Source organism: Pipistrellus kuhlii, unplaced genomic scaffold (genome assembly GCF_014108245.1).
Source record: "Pipistrellus kuhlii isolate mPipKuh1 unplaced genomic scaffold, mPipKuh1.p scaffold_m20_p_2, whole genome shotgun sequence".
Taxonomy (NCBI): domain Eukaryota; kingdom Metazoa; phylum Chordata; class Mammalia; order Chiroptera; family Vespertilionidae; genus Pipistrellus; species Pipistrellus kuhlii.
The window spans coordinates 100,696,442-100,720,668 of record NW_023425515.1 but is presented as its reverse complement, the minus strand read 5'-3'; the positions used below and the strand labels follow the sequence as shown (position 1 = coordinate 100,720,668).

The 24,227-nt window shown below is 39.2% G+C and overlaps 1 protein-coding gene across 6 annotated transcripts in view; it reads right to left on the bottom strand.

Annotated features, from left to right (window-relative positions):
• Positions 1-449: 449 nt before the first annotated feature.
• Positions 450-24,227, bottom strand: part of XRN1 (5'-3' exoribonuclease 1) — a 207,972-nt gene continuing 184,194 nt past the window's right edge. For 3 of the 6 annotated variants that reach the window (XM_036447784.2, XM_045584132.1, XM_045584133.1), the window contains 8 exons: positions 23,063-23,173; positions 22,809-22,931; positions 21,987-22,146; positions 18,946-19,127; positions 10,303-10,416; positions 10,107-10,209; positions 5,532-5,692; positions 450-4,415 (listed from right to left, as the gene is read on the bottom strand). In XM_036447784.2, the coding sequence (XP_036303677.1) occupies positions 4,116-4,415; positions 5,532-5,692; positions 10,107-10,209; positions 10,303-10,416; positions 18,946-19,127; positions 21,987-22,146; positions 22,809-22,931; positions 23,063-23,173 (1,254 nt within the window). In that variant the 3' untranslated portion in view covers positions 450-4,115. The remainder of the gene's footprint in view (positions 4,416-5,531; positions 5,693-10,106; positions 10,210-10,302; positions 10,417-18,945; positions 19,128-21,986; positions 22,147-22,808; positions 22,932-23,062; positions 23,174-24,227) is intronic. The other 3 variants (XM_036447787.2, XM_036447785.2, XM_036447786.2) reach the window with 3 other exon arrangements.

Below are 24,227 nucleotides of genomic sequence, written 5' to 3'. Positions count from 1 at the left end.
AGACGCTACAGAGGAACTCCGTGGGAAAGACAAAGTGGTACCCACCACGGTCCAGAAGATTTGTGTTTGGGACTCAGAGAAAAGATCATGTGACAAAGCCTCATTCACTAAAATTTGTAATATGCCTGCTATGTTCCTAGTGCCTTCTACATATTAACCATACAAGGGTGTTGTTTTCTTACTTAGGAGATAAAGAAACTGTACATAAACCTTACCTAACTTGTCAATGTTAATAGATACTGACCCATTTACAACTAGTAAGCAGTAGAGTTAAGATCAGAAGAGTGGCTACCTGAGTCTACAATTTAGACTTTTCCTACCAAACATGCTGGCTAGTTTACACTAAATGTAAATCCAAAATACAGGTATAAAAGGATATGGAATTTAAATGACAAGTGCAATATTTCCGCTTCTGATATTAATGCAAACATACAAGAATAAACAGCTTATAAAATCATTCTCAAGTGTTTAATTAAAATCCATATAGCATTTAACATGTACAATGTTTAAACTCTTTCAGTGATTATTACACTTAAAAATCTTTTTGCACAATGTTTTGAGGCTAACTTCATGCTATAAATTTACAAATGAACAACACAATAATACATTTGAAGTCCATTCTAATGCAAGTTTAAAACACTTTAATTGCAGATAATGTAAAGATATTTAAAAAAAAACTACAAAATGAGCATAAAAGTTTCTTCCCTTTTGAGTTTTTAATAAAATATTGCTCTGTATAAGATCTGATGAAAAATTCTAGTTACTTATAAAATAGTTATGTGAGAAAAGAAAGGAATTAAAATATACATGTATGACTTATACTTAATCATATTGTTTAAATGAACAAACTGTGGAACATTTGATGACACAGCACGTTCTTACTCATATATCAAAATATATGAAAACACTCTACAAAGCAACTATGTGCAGGCAAAATAAAATGTAAGGGATGAGAGGCAAAAACCCAAACCAAACCAAAACAAAAAAACCCCAAGACAAAGAGAAGAAAGAAAGAAAAGAACTTAAAGCAAACTGTGGACCAAATTCTCTTATATTATTTCATTAGAAATGGGAAAGGGATTTGGCTTCAAGTGACTGAAACATCTATAGAAACTTAACTGGTGGGCCTAGGCAGCATACCAACTGCTGAAACTATTGGAAAAAATTATGTTTACAGGTAAACACCAAGCTCAAAAAGCTGGGCTATTGTACACAGTTGTTTTAAAAATTGTGGACCAATGAGATGAAGCATGGTAGAACTATAATGGATCTCCAATTCTATCTTCAGGTAAAAAGAAGACAACCACTATGCAAATGTATGATTTACTCACAGAAATAAAACAGATGCTTAAAAAGTAAATGAAACAGATCCTAAAGCTTATCTGCTTCCTTGAGCTAGAAGATATAAAATAGTCTGACAAAGCAGTGATTGGATATGTCTTATTTAACTGGTTTCCTTATTCCAACCACCTTCTCTCTCCCCAGTATTTTAAAAACTAAGATAAGTTTGAAAGTATCAGTCTAAATTTAAAGCAAATACCTGATCAGAGAAAAAGAAGTAAACAACAAAAAACCTGCCTCAAGTTCTTCGTCCTTCCTCTCAATAGGGAGTAAAAAGGATCTCTTTATCTTTTTATCATCAGATGTTTAAGACTTTGGTCTACTCAATGTTTAAATCAATTAGTACATTCTTTCTGCCAAATTATAAAGCTCAGGTAATGTCAGAAATTGTGAACAGAAACAACGAAACTGGGAAGATCAAGCTTCTAAATTCACTTACTTCACTCAAAAAGAAAGGAAAAGAAACATTACTGAACAAGAATACTTAAAATTAACTGCTCCAGTTAGTTATGTGGAAACATGAGAGCCTCTGGCGACCCTGCTCTTCGGCATCTTCAACGCTCCACAGCAGATCCAATTGTGGAACAAACAGATAACTAAACTTTGGGGTGGTTGAGTCGGCCCCACCCAAAAAGAAAAAAACTGTAAGTTTCCCAAACTATCAATGGGTCCACTCTCCTCAAAATTTCATGAGATAAAACAGCCTATCCCCACAGGGAGGGCACATCTCCTATGGATGTTGGGCCCACATTTAGAGTAAGTCTACATGGGGAAAAGAATACAGAGCAATGCCTAGTCATTACAGAGCTCCCTTCCATAATCTCTTTACTGTTGACCTTTAGGATAATATGTTTTTAAAAAAAGAGAAGAAGGAACAAAGAGAAACATGTTTACTGCCTATCCATATAGAACTATCAATTTGCTTTTTGCTCAGATACGGGAATATCCTTACTAGTTCAGTGGCATCATGCTTACTGAAATTTTTCTTGGAGTTTTCAGTTGGTGCGCATTCCTTGCTCTGTGATCTAAAAAAATCTGTGAGCTGTGCACTGTTTATAGAGTGGTCCCACAGAAGTGATGTGGGAGGCAATTATTGAATGCTGGAGTTTGTATAGTTACAGAAGGTGAAAAACATTATATACTTTAAATAGAACATTACTGTCACAATTTAACTTTTTTGTATTGTATTCCCATAACAGATATTTCCTTTTAAAACAAATAGCTTGTGAGGCAACAAAGACAAATGCTGAGAATTATTTGAACATAATTATTCAAGATCCTACTAGAGATAAAAGAAACACTCTCAAAAAGGAACTGCTGGACCCTGCTGAAGTGTAAATCTAGGAAAGAAATTAAGATCACAGACTCACATGACCATAACAAATGATAGGTAATGAACATTTACCTCTTATACTAAAGGCACTATTAATATACAAATAGCTTATACACATTTAGAGAAACTCTGAAACCAGCAGTTAAAGGAATCCACTTGGTCAAGGCCAGCACTTTAAACAGAGAGACCACTCTAAGACTCATGGCAGAGTGTCCAATGCACTCAATGAAGTTAGATATAAGAAGCAACTCCATATAAAAATTGTGGTTCTAACTTAAAAAGAAAAAAGATAACTTATTTCCTTAAAAATATAAGCACATCATAAAAACTAAAGGATAAAAATATATATAAAAATTCAGTCCCAGGGCTACTGATAAATTTTCAAAAACTTTAAAAGAATACTAAGAGCCAGAGCTTGAACAATACCCCCGACAAGACATGCAAAGACCAAGTGCTGGTGCTGACCAGGCAGCAGGGAGACAATGGAAATAATGCACACCACAATGGTATTGTGCTTGTAATACATGTGCTTGGATATTAGAACTAGAATTCCCTCAGCCAGGAAGCACTAAACGGGGACCAACATTTAGTGCAGCTGTGCAAGTGAGCTCTACAAAATAATAATGCAACATCATTAGTTATCATGATTAATAGCTTCTACTTGATTCTACTGGAAGATTAATTTATAATCATTGTACCCTGTAAATTTTGAAACTTAATTTTATTCAAAATTATAAATGCTGGTTATTGAATATCTACAAATACAGTAATTAGTTGCTTAAATCTAGATTGCTATTTATAATTGTAAGTAGCTAAGTGAAATATTCTGACCAGTATTCTAAAGTTGCTTTGGTACAAAATTTGGAATAAAGCAAAACTGGCAGCACCATGCAGTGTAATCAGTTCAGAGCAGGTCTACCAGACTCACAAAGACAATAGAAGATACATTAAAATACATGTACATAAGAGGCAGTCTCCTGACAATTCTGTTACATCATTTAAAAAAAATGAAATTCATATCCAGTAAATTGTACTTGGGGCCCAATTTTCATGCTCCATTTAATTATCCCTCAATGATGGTGTAAAAAATGTTTATTATTATTGCAATATGATGTCTAATTCATAGTGCAGGACTCAGTAGTCAGAGTCGTCCATTTTAATGCTTAGTCTGCTAGTATTATTTTCACACAAGCTTTAAATTTATTCTTTTTAAAAAATAGCTTTAGTGAAGTATAATTAACATAAAGCAAACTGCACATATTTAAGATGCACAATTTGATATATAGTCTTTTAAACAGCATGAAAAGTGCTCCACAACTTAAAATTTTTCAATTGAAACATATTATTTTAAAATTGCGCATTCTATTTTTTTTATGAGACACCGATATAGATTTATAAAAAGATGGGTGAAAATAAGTTAATTTAACTCCAAGTACCACATTTATTCAGAAGATTTAGAAATGTCAAAATTGACAGCTAGTTTTCTTGATTTTCTTCTTGAAGAAGAGCTGGGTGCTGACTTACGGTGAGACATACTATGGCCTTGAGAGGCAGCTTCAACTTGAAAGGAAGATGCAGGCTGAGTAATCTGAGAGGATTTGAAGGGAGCTGATGAACTCTCCTGTGGAATCACTTTGGTGACATCAGAAGACTCTGGCTGGCTAGTCTGAAGTGGGGTGGCTTGAGAACTCTGGGCCTTATTCTCAAAGTTCTTTTTGTTTGCAACCCTTTTTTTAGTGACCTTTAAGAAATAAAGGAATCATCGATTAACAATGTAGGCTAAAAAAAACTAGTGTCAGAAAATATCATAAATCATGCTGGTAATATTTGTTGATCATTGCTGACTTGTAACTTCTAATTGTAAATTTCCAAACCGAGACTTTAGAAATTAAAAGAATTTATAGTTAAGAAATAAAATATCTAAAAAATTTTCATACAGTGAATATAAATAAAATTTATATTCCTGATTTTAAATCACTTTGTGCTTGAAAAGGATATCATTATTTGCAGCAATTATTATTATTTATTAGAACATAAATTCAGACAGCAGGGACTCGGCCAGACTGGTATCACTGGTCACAATCTCAGGACCCAAACCAATACTCAGCTTCTGAGTTGGCAGTGAAGGTAATCCTATCTAATAAAAGAGTAATATGCAAATTGACCATCACTCCAACACGCAAGATGGCCGCCACAAGATGGCCAGCAGGAGAGGGCAGTTGGGAGGGACCAGACCTGCAAGGGTGAGCAGTTGGGGGCGATCAAACCTACAGAGGAGGACAGTTAAGGGTGACCAGATCAGCAGAGGAGGGAAGTTGGAGGTGACTGGGCCTGAAGGGAAGGGCAGATGGAGGGACCCAGGCCTGCAGGGGAGAGGAGTTAGGGATGACCAGGCCTGCAGAGGAGGGCAGTTAGGGGTGACCAGGCCTTTAGGGGAGGGCAGTTAGGGGCAACATGGCTGGCAGGGGAGCAGTTAGGCATCAATCAAGCTGGCAGGGGAGGGGTGATCAGGCTGGCAGATAGAAGCAGTTAGGGGCAATCAGGAAGGCAGGCAGGCAAAGAGTTGGGAGCCAGCAGTCCTGGATTGTGAGAAAGATGTCCGACTGCCCATTTAGGCCAGATCCTACCAGTTAGGATTAGGCCTAAATGGGCAGTTGGACATCCCTTGAGGGGTCCCAGATTGGAGAGAGTGCAGGCTGGGCTGAGGGACAACACTCCCCGCCCCTCCCCGTGCACGAATTTCCTATTTTATGCACCGCGCCTCTAGTTATTGAATAAACACATTATTCTATCATCAATCATCTTTGAGCACTAAGAAATTCTCTTAAAACACAATAATTTTATTTCCAGGTCTCACCTGTAGAGGTATGAATTGATTGTGCAAACCACCTGCCATTCCCCCAGCCATGGGCATGGCCCCAGAATATGAAGTATGATGAAAGGGCTTTCCAGGAACTGTCACTGGTGCTCCCCATGGCACTGAGCCAAAGAAATGAGATGATGAAGGCATTATATTAGCTGTTAAAAATCACAGAAAATTTCTATTTTAGTAAAATGGATTCATCAAAGCCCTGAAATGTAAGACTTCCTTGTGCTATGCTTCTTAGTCTTTTTTTTTTACTTGGGCAAAGAGGCACACACTTAAGGTTAATCTTTTTTTTTTTTTTTAATATATATATTTTATTGATTTTTTAGAGAGGAAGGGAGAGGGATAGAGAGTCAGAAACATTAATGAGAGAGAAACATCCATCAGCTGCCTCTTGCACGACCCCTACTGGAAATGTGCCCGCAACCAAGATACATGCTCTTGACTGGAATCAAACCCGGGACCCTTGAGTCAGGCCTGACGCTTTATCCACCGAGCCAAACCAGTTTTGGCTTAACTTAAGATTAATCTTGCTTATAACATTCAACATCAGAAGTCCCTCCTAGGACTATGAACAATTTACATAAGTCAGCTTATCATTATGCTGTCTAGCCTATAATGGCCAAGAACAATATATATTGATGTGAGCTTTAAGAATATCTGTAGCAATACTTTAAAAATAATAAAGGGTTACTGAAGCTGTCGCTTGGGGGACAAAAGCCAGGACACAAAGAGAGAAATCTTAAGGATCTCACCTGCCCCCAATGCTAAGTTGCTTCCATAGTGTTCCCAGCCTACAAAACCGTCCTCAAAAGCCCAAGTGTTCAAATGTGGTCACTTTCATGACATGTACAATCTTCCTTTTCTTTATTCTAATATTTTTAACTCAGGAATTTAAAAAAATTTACATCTTCCCTGGCTGGTGTGGCTCAATTGGTTGAGCATCGTCCTATGCACTGAAAGGTTCCTGGTGTGATTCCAGGTCAGGGTCCATACCCGGGTTGCCTGCTCAATCCTCAGTAATGGGCATGCAGGAGGGAGCCAACTGATGTTCCACTCTCACATCTATGCTCCTCTCTCTCTCTCTCTCCTTCCCTCCCTCCGTCCTTCTCCTTTCCTTTCTCTCTTAAAAAAAATTATATCTTGTTTCTTTTTTTTTTAAATATATTTTATTGACTTTGTACAGAGAAGAAGGGAGAGAGATAGAGAGTTAGAAACATCGATGAGAGAGAGTCATCGATCAGCTGCCTCTTGCACACCCCCTACTGGGGATATGCCCGCAACCAAGGTACATTCCCTTGACCGGAATCGAACCCGGGACCCGTTAGTCCCCAAGCTGATGCTCTATCCATTGAGCCAAACCGGTCTCGGCTATATCTTGTTTCTTATTAACCCTTTGCACTCCGCTGTCCCCTCTCAGGGGACATCGGAATTCTAGCATATCACTCGGATGTCCCCTCTCAGGGGGGACATTGCAGTTAATTAGTGATTACGGGAATTGAGTTAATTCAACACATGTGTCCGCTGCAAAGGAGCGTCGAGTAGCTGGTAGCCAATGTCCAGAATGGTTCAGAGTGCAAAGGGTTAAAAGCACATTGAACCAGGAGTTTCCAAACTTGATTTAAGGTTGTATACTGAACCAAACCTGATTTAAGGTTGTATAATGAATCACTTCGGGAGTTTGTGAAATATAAATTCCTGGGCAAAGTCTCAGATTTAATAAACCAGTCAGAGAGGCCCAGGAATCTGTACTGTTAACAAGCTCCACAGGTGATTCTTATGTAGGCAGTGTCAGTGCAGCATGTGGGCACCCCTGTATTACACAGTACACTGCCATTGAAGAAGATATATATTGTGTTCAAACTTCCTTTTCAGAGAGATAAAGGCAGAACTATAACATAGCATAACTTAATTAAAATTAAGCCCTTTAAGACATTTTTGTATTAGGGGAATCATAATACAGTGTTCTGAATTATACATACACAAATTCTGATGAAGAAAACTAAAAAGGTTGAGAAAACTAGGTCTTGATAATACCTATAAGGAACTTTGGTAGCAGTTGTAATATTAAGATGATTCAGTTTGGCTATTCAGAAAAATCAGATGAAACTAATTCTGCCTCAGGATTCAATGCTCAACTGCTTTCTAGCTTTGACCTTCTGCTAAACAATAAAATACCATTCTAATTCTTAATCTTTCTTTTTTCAAAAATTTTTTTTGTTAATTCTTACCCAAGGATATTTTTTCTATTGATTTTTAGAGAGAGAGAGGAGGGAGAGAGGAAGGGAAGGAAGAAAAGAGAAAAGGAGAAACATTGATATGAGAGAGATACATTGACTGGTTGCCTCCTGAATGCACACTTGAGGTTCGAACCTGCAACCCAGGTACATGCCCTTGAACAGGAATTGAATCCATGACCAAGAAGTGCACTGGCTGACACTCTAACCACTGAGAAAGACTGGCTAGGGCCTGATTGTTCTTAATCCTCACCTAAGGATATTTTTTTCCATTGATTTTTAGAGAGAGTGAAAGTGAGAGAAGAGATAGAGGGAGAGGAGAAAGAACAGGGGGGGAGAGGAATTAATCTGAGATACATCGCTTGGCTGCCTCCTTGCATGTACCCCAACTGGAGAATGAACTTGCAACACAGTTATGTGTCCTTGACTGAGAATTGAACCTGTGACTCTTTGGTGAGCAGGCCAATGCTCTTCCATTGAGCCATACCAATCAATGCCATGGCCTGATTCTTGATCTTTTAAATGTATTTCCACTCCTCTCTTATTCTGAATTTCAAAGCAATCTGTATCTCTTCTCATTCATTGTGCTAAGTGTTAGGTGGCTCTTTCAGTTTAGAGATGCATGTCCTTCAGTCCAGAAAGCTTTCTTATTCATTTCTTTGATACTTTCCCTCCTTTCCATCTCTCTGGTTTCTTTTTCTGGAACTCTAATTACATGGGTATTGGATCTATGCACTGTTCCTTCTTTCTTATTTTCCACATTTTGTCCTATTCTTCTTCTTCCTGAGATTTCCATGGCTTTGCTTGGGCTTTTTCTACTGAAAAATTAGCTCAATATTTGATTCTTGTTCTCCAATTATTATTTTTCATACTTTCTTATTTTTTGGTTGCAATATTGTTAATTCCTACATTATCTCTCTTTCTAGGTCACTTTCTTTTCTCTTTGTTTTGGATTCTCTTTTGATTTTAGAGATTCTCTTTTCCTAAAATGTTCAGGATCTCCCAGTTTATTTATAGGAAAGCACAAGATGACCCAGCAACCCAGCTCATTTGTATCCTCTTCTACAGACACTGAAGTTTATAGCCTAAATCTACTATATACTACACTATGCTGGTTACTACTCCTTTACATGCTTTCCTCATTACAAATTCTTTTCAATTCTATAAATTGCTGATATTTTCTCTCTCATCTCTTTATCCTATGTCAGTGGTTGGCAATTGCGGCTCTCAAGCCACATGCGGCTCTTTGGCCCCTTAAGTTTTTAGCAAAGACCACCTTAGGAGTACCCTAATTAAGTTAATAACAATGTACTATAATTTAAGTTTAAAAATTTTGTTTCTCAAAAGAAATTTCAATTGTTGTACTGTTGATATTTGGCTCTGTTGACTAATGAATTTGCTGACCACTGTCCTAGGTTTACAGTTTTAAAATAACTTATTTTTTAGTCTAATGGAGTTTAGGCAAGAAAAGATAACTTGTTTAATCAGCGTTATTCACATTTCTAATGTTTTTAGTGAGGATTATATATGTAGAACTCCTGGAATAATACCTGGCATATAGTAGACTCAGAAAAGTAATTTTCTAAATATGAAGTGAATAAGTTATTGATTTTAAAATGATAATGATTAGAATATGAAGAAGCCAACTGTCATTTGGGAAAAAAGGGTGATAAAATAAATGTTTAATGAACTTAAGATTTAGAATAATAAAAATTGTAAAATGTTAGTCTCAAAGAGATCCTAGGCACATCTACCATAATTAAGAAAATGGAGTCTCAAAGAAGTTCCATTATTTTTTCAAAGTCATTAATGAAAGAGCCTGGACAAAAGAGCCTGAGTTCCCAGAGATCTTTCCCAGGCCCTAGCACACAAGGAGGTCACCACTGGCTACATGGAGCTAATTCAGGCATCACATTTGAAGGAGAAAGAGAATTATGAGAGAATATTAAGAAACACAATTAGCTTAAAAACCTCTCTACTCTCCATTTCCCTCATCATGAAGGACAATGTCTTCCACATCCACAGCTTCAAAGCCTATTCTTATTCTCTTAATCTCTATTTTCTCCCAAAGGTTTTTAATGTCTACCTTAAACCAAAATTCATGTTGGCAGCTTCTGGGGAATATGGGGTTGCCCAAAACAAAATGCTCTTCTACTCTAGCCACACTAGAGAATGTAGGAAGGAAATGACATTACTAAATGAATCTGCAGGCTCTGTTTTCAGGCTACCTTCTCACAATTCCTTCTTCTATTCCCTAGACATTTATATATATATTTTTAAATGATGCATCTTTCTATGGTAAATATATCAACTCCAAACATTATCTTACCAGTAGATTGGGGAAAAACTGGAGGAATGGTTCCAGGTGGTACAGCAGGAGGATAATTTGCAAATATCGGTGGAGGCAAAGGGAAATTCACTCCTAAGGAGCCCTGTGGAAGTATTTAAAAGTTGTATGACAGTGCAACAATAACAGCTCTAGTAATTAATTCAAACTTAGTAGAGAAGTCATGAATAGTTCTCACCAATTGTTGTAAAGCAAAAAGTGCAGCTTTGATCTTGGCTTCTTCTTCAGAATGGCACTGTGGCCCATGCACCAGCAAGCCATTAGGCAATTTCACCTGGCAAACTATCATTGTCTGAAAAAGAGAATGTGAAATGTCATTGAAGTCATCTGGCTAGGAAACCAACTTCTTCCCCCAAAGCTTAGTTTAAACAAGTAGAATAATTTTAACATTCTGTTAAAAAAAAAAAAAACTCTCAGAAATTCAAAAGAGGACTATTTAAATTTTGCATTAGGCCCAGCCAGCGTGTCTCAGTGATTGAATGTTGATCTATGAAACAGAAGATTACGGTTGATTCCCAGTCAGGGCACACACCCAGGTTGCAGGATTGATCCCCAGTGTGGGGTGTGTAGGAGGAAGCTGATTAATGATTCTTCTCATCACTGATGTTTCTATTTCTCTCTCTCTTTCCTTTCTTCTTGGAAATTAAGAAAAATATATTAAAAAAATTTTTTTTGGCCGAAACCAGTTCAATTCAGTGGATAGAGCGTCGGCCTGCAGACTATAAGGTGCCAGGATCTATTCCGGTAAAGGGCATGTACCTGTACCTGTGTTGCGGGCACATCCCCATTGGGGGTGTGCAGGAGGCAGCTGGTCGATGTTTCTAGCTCTCTATCACTCTCCCTTCCTCTGTGTAAAAAGTCAGTAAAATATATTAAAAAAAATTTTTTTTTGCATTAGCATGCAAAACCTTTAGAATTATTACTTACCTTTCAATATTTAAAAAAAAAGCCTTCTAAGCTACTTGAAGGGTCAAGCATCCTAATGCAAATGAAAGCCAGCAAAACTGTTTTCTTTATACTAAGTCCTGGGAAACTAGGACTTGTACTTATTTTTGTAAGGTTTTACTGGAACACAACTGAGTCTATTCTTTTATGTATCTTCCATGGGTGTTTTATACTATAGCTACACAGCTGAGTAGTGATAGAGAGCACATGGCCTGCAAAGCCTGAAATATTTACTATCTGCATTTTTACAGAACAAAATGTGTTGCTGGCCCCTCCATTACACTATCCTCCAAACAATAGTTTTTTTGCCAATATGAATTAATTACCCAAATCTAAAAAACTCAGAGGTCCTGACTGGATTTATATTCACATTTAAATTATAACTCTTTACATCATACTTTTTTTTATTTTACAAAAGGGATTCTTTCTTTTACAGTTTCAAAAGGTAGAATTTAATTCTGCTTTCTGCTTTAGGCAAGAACGTATCAAGAACTCAGATGTACATGCTGAGTGAAATAAGCCAATCAATGAAAGAGAAACACCACATGACCTCACTCATTTATGGATAATAAATAACATTATAAATTGATGAACTAAAAGGTATAGAGCCAGTAAAGCAACAAGCAGACTGTCAAATTACAGCGGGGAGGGGAGGGAGATCTGGGGGAGATAAAAGATCAACCGAAGGACTTGTATACATGCATATAAGTATTACAACCAATGGACATAAAACTCTGGGGAGAGAGGGTATGTGTGGGAGGGAGGGGGGGCCAAAAAAAATCAATAAAATATACTTAAAAAAAAAATGCTGTTTTAAGCAAAAAAAAAAAAACAAAACAAAACAAAAGAAACTCAGATGTAAAAAGGATAAAACAACCTTTTTAAAAAAATATATATTTTTATTGATTTTTTACAGAGAGGAAGAGAGAGGGATAGAGAGTTAGAAACATCGATATGAGAGACTCATCAATCAGCTGCCTCCTTCACACCCCGTACAGGGGATGTGCCCACAACCAAGGTATAATACATGTCCTTGACTGGAATCGAACCCAGGACCTTTCAGTCCGCAGGTGGATGCTCTATCCACTGAGCCAAACTGGTTTCAGCAAAACAACCTTTCTTGTAGCTAGTGGTCCTCAAGATGCAAGCTGGAGAATTTGATTAAAAAATGAGCAGAGGGAGGATCCAAGATGGCTGCACAGGTAAACACCTAACCGCAGTCGCACACAACAGTTTCAATAAAATACAACTAAAATATAAAATGGACATTTCCCAGAGCTACAGAAAGTTGACTGACTGAAAATTCTACAACAAAAAGGAAAGAGAAAACCAGAAGGAAAATCAGAGGAGCTGAAAAAGCCTAAGGTATGGAGATATGCTGCATGTGCATGGAGAGGAGGGGGAGGCTGAGTACCTTGCTGGCGTTCCCTAGCAGGAAGGAAATAAAAGCCCCGGACTGGGCTGAACCCCAGTTCTAGGCCAGACCCTGGGGACCCAGGCTCAAACAAAGGGAGACAGGGCTGTGAGGTGGAATCCCAGGGGAGCGGCGAAAAGCAGAGCCCCGGCAGTTGCGCACATTGCATGCAGAGGACGGAATGTTGACTCTGATGCTAGACTGCCCTAGCGGGGAGGAGACAAAAACTCCAGTCTGAAAAGAACGCAATGAGGAGCGGTAGCTGCTGCCGGTCACTGGCAAGCAGGGCGCCAGCAAGGAGCCAGGCGACAGGGCCCCTGGGGGGGAGGTGCAGCTGGGCTCTCGACCGCGGATCACGGGCCTTGGAGCCGAGGCCGGCGGCTGCTTCCTGGGCGGCGCCGACCCCTGCAATAGGCTGAAGCCGCGCAGAAGGCAGCGGAAAACAAAGGGGCACTGCAGGCCAGCCTGCTGAGCTTCCAGGACGAGGAGGAAGAAACTGAAGAAGTTTTCAATGTGAAGAAATCAAGTTATAGCAAAAGATAGTAAAATTACATAAGAAAGAATACAAAGAAGATCTTGAAAAATCGAAGATTAAGACAGAACTCAACTCAGCAGCCAACATTGCAACATAAATGCGTTAAAAAAAAAAAAAAAAAAAGACAGAATGTTGGAGCAGCAGCGGCCAGGCCCAGAGTGGCCAGGTCCAGGGCAGTGGCAGCTGGGCCCGGAGCAGCAGCAGCCAGGCCCGGAGCAGCCAGGCCTGGGGAAGTGGCAGCCAGGCCTGGGGCGGGGGTGGCCAGGCCCAGAGCAGCCAGACCCGGAGCAGCTGGGCCCAGAGCAGCAGCACACAAGCATGGAGCATCCAGGCCGGGAGTGGCCAGGCCCGAGCAGCAGCAGCCAAGCCCGGAGCACCCAGGTGGGAGCGACCAGTCCCGGAGCAGCAGCAGCCAAGCCCGGAGCATCCAGGCTGGGAGCAGCCGGCCCCGGAGCAGCCAGGCCCGGAGCAGCAGCAGCCAGGCCAGGAGCGGCCAGGCCTGGAGCGGCTGGGTCAGAAGCAGCCAGGCCCAGAGCAGCAGCAGCCAAGCCTGGAGCAGCCAGGCTGGGAGTGGCCAAGACCGGAGCAGCTGGGCCCAGAGCAGTCAGGCCCAGAGCGGCAGCAGCCAGGCCCGGAGTGGCAGCGGCCAGACCCGGAGCAGCTGGTTGTGGAGCGGACCAGAGCAACAGAGGCTAGGCCCGAAGCAGCCGGGCCCAGAACAGCTCGCTCCTCGCCTGCCCATGCCCCAGGGCTGCTTCTCAGACATGGCTGGAAACTTTTGGGGGAAGTTGAGCGTCTGCTGAATCAAGTGATGAAGGCTTAAATCTGGATGTGCTGAGTTATTATAGCGCTGGGGTGTTGATCTGTGAGTGCCTTGTGTGGGGTCTGGATGAGGTTGGTTGATCTATTTGGAAGTGACTTTTGTGTGAAGTGTATCCTTGGGCATGTGGAGGTATTATTGATTTGAGAAAATACTAAGTAATTGATTTACTACCTGAAAAATTTAAAGTTCTGAAAGTTTAAGGTCTCTTCCCAAAAAGAGGTTTTAAAGCTAATACCTTAATTTCAATGGAGAAAGGGGAGGACAAGCCCTTCCTACCCAGAACAGGTAATCCAATTCCAGCCAGCAGCTATCTTTAAACAATGTGTCCATTTACATTTGAATGGCTACGCCTTTTGATAGCCTAAGGGCACGTTTACATGTAAACAAGTAAAAGTCCCCAGGGCAGAAAAAACAAGGTTTAAAATTATTAGATTTTAAAATTTATTCTTAAAAATATAAAAGTTTATTAATTAAAAAAAAAAAAAAAACCAAGGAAATTAAGAAACCTGATGAAAAATATTAACTGTTGATTATAATAGAACCAGAGATATGGGAGGGGAGTGGACTGACAATTCTCCGGGAAAAGGGGAGTGGTGGATGTGGGAAGAGACTGAACATAAACTGCACCTATGGATGAGGACAATGGGGGGTGGGGAAAGGGCAGAGGGTGGGGTGGGAACCTGGTGCGGGGGGAAGAAATGAGTAACCTTTGTAATAATATGAACAATAAAGATTGATTAAAAAAAAATTGCAGTCTGGAGAGACTAAGGGTCCCTGAGACACCTTCCAAGGGGTTGCTAAAGTCAAAACTATTTTCATGATAGTTTTAAGATGTTATTTGCCTTGGGACTCTCATTTTCCCTCAAGTACACATAAGACATAAAGTTCATTGATATAGTTTCAGATTCTACACTGTAACCAACTTTCAAGAAAAACTACCTTTTATTGTAGTATCAAATCTCCACAGTTATATGAAAAGGATATTAAAATCTCCAACTCCCCTTAAGATTTGCTTTTATTGATTTCAGAGAGAAGGAATATAAGACAACTGAGGGTTAGTAATCTTAATCTGTTTTAGTAACTAGTATTCTGATGCACATTCTTGCTATTAGATCTAGTAATAATTAATGTCGTTTTCTAATACTTTTTTAAAATCGAATTATTTAAACAATACAACAAAATTTAATCAACAATATAGTTGCCGTTGTTTTCTACTACTTGTGCCCAATGCTCAGGAAGCATTTTAATCCCTCTGTTGTAAAATTCTTGTGATTTTGATGCAAAAAATTCAGTCAATGCATTTTTGAGGCATTCTTCATTATTAAATTTTTTTCCAAGAAGAAAGTTTTGCAAAGAACGAAACAAATGGTAATCGGAAGGGGCAATATCAGGAGAAAATGCAGGTTGAGGGAGAACTTCCCATTCCAACTGGAGCAGTTTTTCAGCAGTGATTCTTGCAGTATGCGGTCGTGCGTTATCCTGGTGAAGAATTACGCCCTTCCAGTTAATCAGCGCGGGTTCTTTTTCTCTTAAAGCTTGGGCTAACCTTTCCAATTGGGCACTATACACTGCACTTGTAATGGTTTGGTTAGATGGTAAAAGTTCATAATGAAGAATTCCTTTAAAATTCCACCAAACACACAACATCACTTTTTTCGCATGCAAGTCAGGTTTTGGCGTGGGCTGCGGAGCCTCATTTTTGTCCAACCATTGCGGCCGCCTTTTCAAATTAACATACAACACCCATTTTTCATCTCCGGGAACAATTTGCTCTAAAAACGGCAAATGGTTTTGACGAGAGAGGAGCGAACTGCAAATTGTGACTCTTTGATTACGGTTGTTGTCGGTCAACTCAGGAGGAACCCATTTTCCAAACTTTTGGACTTTGCCAAGTGCACGCAATTGATTGGAAATTGTTTTTTGTGTACAATTTAAAGTTGTCGCAAGCTCTTGTTGGGTAATTTGAGGATTTTGCACCAAAAGAGCTTGAAGAGCTTCTTGATCAAAATTGGACACATGGCCTCCACCACTCTTGTCATCTAACAAAAAATTTCCCTCGCGAAATTTCTCAAACCAACGCTGGCATTTTCTGGCGCTAACTGCATCTTGACCAAGAGCACTACAGATGTTTTTTGCAGCCTCACTTGCTTTTCTTCCTAATTGGAACTCGTAAAGCATGCAGTGCTGAATATGCTCTTCATTCGCCATCTTCTTAGCCCTAGTTTTGCAACAAAAACCAAACCAAACACAAACTTTTTCAAGCAAAACTTGTTAATTGCACTTCACACGTTCTGTAGATACCACGTGTTTGAAGGTTATGTCAATACAAGTCAACGCCAAGCAAGATTTTAAACGAATGTTTAAAACGACATTAATTATTACTAGACCCAATATACCGTATTTTTCGGACCATAAGACGCACTTTCGCCCCCCCAGAAGTGGGGGGAAAAAGTCCCTGCGTCTTATGGTCCAAATATAGCCTACACATATACTTAAAAAAAAAAAGTTTTTTTACTTGCCCGGCTCTGTGTGGTCTCTGTGTGCTTGCCCGGCTCTAAAATGGTTCTAAATGCTGCTGTTTACTTTACAGGGTTGATTACATGTGTTTATGACTGTGATGTTGGGTTTTAATGCACATAAAATATTTTAGGACACTATTTGTTTCAGAATCTTTTTTTCTTCATTTCCCTTCTCTAAAAACTGGTGCGTATTTTGGTCCAGAGCGTCTTATGGTCCGAAAAATACGGTACTAGGTATACCGGTTAATAATGCAGATTTTTTTTCAATAGATGGAGTTACAGTACACATATATATATGTGATTTGATATGGATGCTACTTTGTTGTATTGACAGCAAGCTTAAAAACTTCAAATGTTAAAATTTTGTGAAGGTGTTAACATCATGGATATTTTTACACTTAAAAATGCTGAATTTCATGCCCAAAATAGAGCATTTGCAGGAAGTTTTAATTCATTACTTTATTTTGAAAAAAAAGTGCTGCTAAAAGTTATCATATACTTCGGGAAGCTTATGTTGAACATACTCCATCTCAAGATACTTGTGAATGCTGGTTTAAATGCTTTAAAAGTGATGATTTTGATGTGAAAGACAAAGAACGTCAACCAAAAAAGTTTGAGGACCAACAATTACAAGCATTATTGGATGAAGATGCATGTCAAACTCAAAAACAACTTGCAGAAAGATTAAACATTGCTCAGCAAACAATTTCTGATAATTTACAAGCAATGGGAAAGAGTTTAAAGGAAGGAAAATGGGTGCCACATCAACTGAACAAAAGACAAATGGAAAACCAAAAAGTTATCAATAAAATGTTGATTCAAGGGCACAAAAGAAAGTCTTTTTTTGCATCGAATTGTGACTGGTAATGAAAAGTGGATGTATTTTGAGAATCCCGATGGCACAAAATCATGGGTTGACCCAGGTCTGCAAGGCCAAATCGCTTTGGGAAGAAGACAATGCTCTGCATTTGGTGTGATCAGGAAGGTGTGAATTATGAGCTTCTAAAATCAGGTGAAACTAATTATTGTCAGTAGCAAAAACAATCAATTTGAACCATGCTTTGATTGTGAAACTACCAGAATGTTCCAGAAGACAGGACAAAATAATTTTGCTTCATGATGAGGCACAATCATACAATTCAAAACCAGTTAAATCAGAGAAGTAAAAACATCAGTGATGAGAATCATTAATCAGCTTCCTCCTGCACACCCCAGTTAAAAGATCTTGCCTGGGAAGTTTTAACCCACCTACCGTATTCACCAGACCTTGCTCCTTCAGATTACCACTTGTTCTGATCTATGGCACATGCACTTTCTAAGCAGCACTTCAGAACGTACGAAGAAGTGGAAATTTGGGTCTCTAAATAGTTTGCCTCAAAACAAGAACAGTTCTATTGGAATGATACCTGAAAGATGGGGAAATGTGTAGCTAGCTATGGACATTACTTTGAATAAAGTACTTTTGATGTTTCTCTTGAAATTATCATGTTTTCTCTGATTACAAAATCTGCATTAGTAACTGGCACACCTAATAATTAAGCCCCATTCTCCAGCCTTGCAGAACCTGTTTCCCAGAATACTTCCATTGTACAGAGGCCATAAACCATGAACCATACATAACCCCTGGAGGGGGTTGACAGTGCTGGCGCCAGCCAGGCCAGACCTTTGGATATACAGTAATCTCACTTCCCCCATTCTAACCCCACAGGGGTGGGGAGGTAGGGGGGGTTTGCAAAGCCAGTGAAAAGTCTGGAAGACTGGTCCATATTTGGGAGACAAAGAAACTCAGGGGATAAAGGGGAAATTTCCCCCGCTCCCTCCCCACATCCAATACTCAGGCTTTGGAGACTGGCTCCCCTGAGATTCCACACTAGTGCATCTGCAAATAAAGGGATTTTTCTGAATCTTTGGAGTGCCCATTGTGTGTTTTCCAGTTGCTTGGTAATTTCTGCAACAACATAAATCAATGATTTGGCCTCCTACTGCACATCCCTTACTGGGGATTGAGCCAGCAACCTGGGCATGGGAATCAAACCTTGGCACCGCTTCCAGTCTTCCCCCTGAACCACACCGGCTCCGTTTTTCAACTATCTGTGTGAGGATAGGTTTATGTGATAGATTTCAACCAAAACAATGTATCACAAGAGATTGAGAGTAAGAAGATAAGAGAATCTAGCTTCTACTATTAAGCTAGACATGGAAAAGATTTGCAAAAATGTGAAGCAAGACCATTTTATAAATTTTTTTGAAAACTTATTTTTAAATAAACATTTAAACACTTTTTAGTTTTAATTTATAGTATAGTAAATATGGATATAACACAAGTAAACAAAAGTTCTTTTTTTTGGTTTTTTTGTTTTTAAGTGGGTAGTTTCTAAGATCAAAAAGTTTGAACCAAGATTCTTTTAGACCAGATTCTGGCCTGAGGGTTGTATAAGGCCTGAGACATCATTTGGTCTGACCTTCCCTAGGCATTATGTTGAATTAATTTAAAAAATGTATTTTTTCTAGCCAAAGACTTTTAGTCAATTTATTTAAGCTCAGTGTTAAAGAACACATTTAAATGGAACAGTAGTATACTATACCTGTGGTGTTCTAAGAAAGGAGAAGTCTGGTTGTGGCATTCCAATAAGGGAACAAATTTTCGAGAGTTCAGTTACTGGTGTGGACACAGAAGGGATCTGGCTTGAAGCAGGCCAGGACACATTGTTTATGGACTGAACATGATGGTACTCTCTAGCACTTTGAGGCTTGTTCACATAAGATGCTACCAAAACAGAGAATAGGACATATCTGTATTAAATGATATCTCAAATTAGGCAATTATTGTAAGGTTTCACAGAATAATAGCAAAAAATTGTTAAAAGGTAGAGAGGGGAATCTTCCATGAAACAAATGTAAGAACTATTCAATACTGCCTAAAATTACTAAAAGTTCAGTAAAGATTTTTTAGGTGATTGTAACTGATTAATGATATATGATTAAAATAAAGATTTTAAAATACAATAAGTAGCTGACAGCCAAAAATGAACATCTTGAGATATTAATGACTATATACTTATGTTACAGGCAAAATTTAAACAAGCAAATGGCTCTCTTGAGCTGATTTATAATTAATTCTTAAGTTTTGAGGCTTTGGCTTTAGTTTTAGAAATTCATCTTACATTCTAAGATACCATAGGTGAACATTTTTGTTTCTTCAAATGATGCTTCTTAGAATTATTTTTTTTTCTGAAATTAAGTCTTTAAAGAGCTTTTATATAGAAAATAATTTTAAAATTCTAAAAGTTCACATTCTTTATGATCAATAAACTCACTAATAGAATAAGAGCATATCTCAGTGAAGAATGAATCTAAATCTCTTCCTATCTTAGACTAAAAAAAGGTTAAGTGGCTTGCCCGAAGCCACCAATGGTGTTAGTTCTGCAACGTAGGCTGGATTCTGAACTCCTGACTCTCAGGTATGTTTTTTTTCACTACTGAAACAAAGAAAAAGTTACTTGTTTTTGGCAGTGGGACCATCTTTATCCGATTTTGTTTTAAATTTTGCTCTATTTTAAGAGCATGTCTGTCACTATATTAAATAACTAGTTTCCTAATAGTTATTGAAATTTTAATTATTTATCCCAATATTAATTGGAGTATAAATGGGAGAAGGCTCTAGTTTTCTTCCATATTTTGTTCCTCAATAAATTCAGATATGTTTATTTCAAAATGTTTTTTAGTTCTTTGAGAAACTTCTATCCCACCAACTTTTGCCCTAGTGATTCTTCCTATGTAATTATTTGCAGATAATTACATAGACAAAATACTAAAGTATAAAGAAATAAGGAGCAAAAGCAATGATGGATAGTTACTAAAATCCAGCTCCCTGCCAGATGTTGTGCTACAGGCTTTGTAGATTTCAAGTAAGTAACCACTTTCCAATGTCTGCCTCCATTAACTATTTCTAATGATATAAAGATTCTTTTATTTTTATGTTGGTCTTATTTTAACAAAACACTAACATTAATTTTTGGCACCTACAATGTGCTAGACACAGTGCTAACTGCTTTATATATGCCATATAATCATCACAAGTCATTTAAAATGTTACTCTCATTCTGTAAATAGAAAAAAGGAATTTTAGAAAAGTTAAGTGATATATTTAAGTTATATAATCATTCTTAAATTGCTGGGGGGGGGGGGAAAGGCTAGACTGTGAAATCCTTTCTAGGCTTGAGATCTGCAGAAGGAGGGTATGTAATAGTACAATTTCAGTATACACAATGGACATTTAAGAACTATATATTGCTTTTCCTCTCTCTCTCTCTGGAAGCAGCTGCAGTGGTACTGTTCTCTTCAATAAAGCCTGTGTCCTGGCATCCCGGCCTCCAGCCCTCTCTATTTCATCTTTTATATTGGTGCTGAAACATACTGGTGCCTAAGACCCGGGTGAACGTGGAAAATCCTCTGGCCCTGCTTGGTGGCATGGTCCTGAGTTGATTGGCTCGTTCAGAATACCTCTCGAACCCTGCTGTACCAGGACACCTCGGAATCTTGTCGCTTTCTTACCAGACCTACAAGAAACATGTGAATGCCCAGCAAGGGGCAAAACTGGGAAAACAAGAACTTCACTCCCAGGTTGTCTTTCAGCTCCAGGCCCAGAAAAGCAGCCAAAACCAGACAAGTGATGCTGTGGCAGCCTCAGGACCAGCTTTTACCTCCTAAGTGACTCAACAGGATCGCTCTCAAGACTTCACCAACCAGTCTCTTGGAGAAATCATGCTGCTGCATCCCTCATCCAGCATGGAAAAACTACCTGTTTTTTGCTCACTTACCCATGGCTCCTCCCACTATTAGGCCCACTGGCATTTATACTCTTAATTTTGCTCTTTGGCCTCTGTCTCATGCGTTGTTTCACTAGTTTCTTGCAGAACGAAATGAAGGCATTCGCCAACCAGAAGGTGGGAGAGATCTATCTGGCACTGAATTCAGAACTGAACACCAGAATCTTTGAGACCCTGGGTAGACTGCTGAAAGCAGTTACGGAAGACTGACCTTCGCTCCCTGACCTTGCCTAGACTCTCAATTTTTTAAAATATTACCAGAAGCCTGGAATGATAGATCCTCCCTTCCTCCAACTGATGGACGGAGAATGACTAAACTCCACCGGACATTCCTGAGCACTGAACCGCCAATCAACACCTGCCAAATACCCTAAGCCCCGGATTCCTAAGTCCTTAGGTCCATAATCATAGGCCTTACATGAAACCACCAATCAGCTTGTGCTGAGTGCCCTAAGTCCCGTCCCCTCTCTTTCCTCCGCTTAAAAGGTGGTGCACCCCAGCCCTCGCTCTTTTCCTCTCTCTCTCTGGAAGCAGCCAGCAGTATACTCTTCTCTTCAATAAAGCCTGTGTCCTGGCAAAAAACAACAACAAAAAAACAACAACAAAAAAAACAAACCCGAACTATTATATATATCTACTATTGGCTACATAGTTATAAAAATTACACTCCTAATTGTTACTTTTAATTATATTCCTTTAAAATAAAAGTAGTTTTACCTTTAAAAAGCACATGATAAAAAATAATCTGAATTTCTGAAATGAAACTGGTTATTAGTAGTTGTACTTAGTTTACTTACTCAATTTCTCATTTTGTTTAGGCTGTGAGGAAGTTCCATATTCATCTCTTCTGTTACAGGAAACAATGACTTCATTACCAAACTGTTTCATTTTGTTCTTATGGTCCACAGTGCCAGAGCCATCAATTTTTAGAATTTCTTTAAGCATCCGTGTTCCCTTCTGTTTTAAAAATGAGTGATATGGAGATAGTGAGGGTAGCAGGAGAAAAGTTAACAGAATTACAGCCCTTACTTACTGTTCCTTCTTTTAATGAGTTACATTGTTAAAAATTAAAACAGTAACTTCTCTGAGATAGAGAATAAGGAAAATCAATAGTCTGGAGTTGAAAACAACAATAACAACAAAACCCAACATTTCCCAGCATAATTAAAAAATATATATTTTTTATTGATTTTTTACAGACAGGAAGAGAGAGGGATAGAGAGTTAGAAACATAGATGAGAGAGAATTATTGATCAGCTGCCTCTTGCACACCCCCCACTAGGGATGTGCCCACAACCAAGGTACATGCCCTTGACTGGAATTGAACCTGGGACCTTTCAGTCCTGACCTTGGCTCTATCCACTGAGCCAAACCAGTTTTGGCTCAGCATAAATTTTGACCAAGCAGCAATGTTTAAAAAGCAAGGGAGCTATGTATGATCTAAAGAGAAAAAAAACAAGAAAATGGCTTAATTGCCCAGGACAGCCTGGTTTTTCTCATGGGATGACAAGAAAGATGCAACACACGAGATGAGAGAAAAGGGTTTAATCGGTTGCAGGGGGTGGGTATTCATGGTCATTAATGGTGAAATAGTACAAAAGTTCCTACAAAATACGAACCATAGCAAATGACTGTGGTGACAAATGTTCTTCACTTGGACGCTCTTCAGGATGAGATGACTGTGCTTCATTTGCTTTGGAGATATTCAAGGATGCTAAAAAGTCCTCAAATCCAGTGTTAGGCTAAAAGAATAATACTTTGTGCATGAAGATGAAAGTATAAGGACAAAGGAAAAGCTACGAGTTGTATGTACAAAAATGGTTTATAATTTTCAACAATCATCTAACCATGTGCTAGATAAATGGCCTTTTACCTTATTAACGGCATTTAGATAACCAGTCCTAACCTTTTGATTTTCTGAGACTTCCGTACTTTCATTTCTCTTCAGTAGCTTAGTATTACATTTGCCAGGCTGTCCAAATGTCTACAAAAGAGTATGAGTGACCTCTTTGTGCAAATAAATTTTATAGTTACTAATTACTAGTGCTCTAAATAAATCACTGTAAACTTTTTAAAATGTGGTATTTTCACTTTTACATCATAAGAAAAAAAGGGGACCTGTAAACTTGAATGAGGGAAAAAAATACATCGTTATCTTCATTAACTATTTTCTAAACAGGAATTTAGAATTTCCTTCAATTAAGAATATAAGCAGTAAACCACAATAGTTGTGATTCTAATTCCATTTCAACATAACAGGTTTTGTTTTACATTGAATGTACTTTATTTTAGTTTTAAGACATTACTAGAGACCTGGTGCACGAAATTTATGCGCGCGTGTATGTGTGTGTATGTGTGTGTGACTCAGCCCACCCTGCACCCTCTCCAATCTGGGATTCCTTGAGGAATGTCTGACCGCCAGTATAGGCCTGATCTCGAGCCTAAATGGACAAGTGGGATCGGGCCTAAATGGGCAGTAAGACATCCCTCTCACAATTCAGGACTGCTGGCTCCCAACTGCTTGCCTGCCTCTGCCTGATTGCCCCAACCCACTTCTGCCTGCCAGCCTGATCAACACTTAACTGCTCCGAAGCTGGCCTGATTGCCCCTAACTGCCCTCCCCTGTCAGCCTGGTCACCCCTAACTGCCATCCCCTGCCAGTTTCATCACCCCTAAATATCCTACCCTGCAGGCCTGGTTTCCTCCAACTGCCCTCCCCTGCTGGATTGGTCATCCCTAACTTCCCTTCCCTGCTGGCCTGATCACTCCTAACTGCCCTCCCCTGTAGACCTGTCCCCCCTACTACCCTCCCCTATAGGCCCGGTTACCCCTAACTCCCCTCCCCGTAGTCCTAGGCTCCCCTCAACTGTCCTCCCCTGAAGACCCAGTCCCCTTTGCCCCCAACTGCCCTCCTCTGCTGTCCTGCTCTACCCCCCCCCCCCCCGCAATTGTCCTCCCCTGCAGGCCTGGTCTCCCACAACTGCCCTCCCATGCTGACCTGGTCCCCCCTAACTGCCCTCCCTGCTAGCCTGATCGCC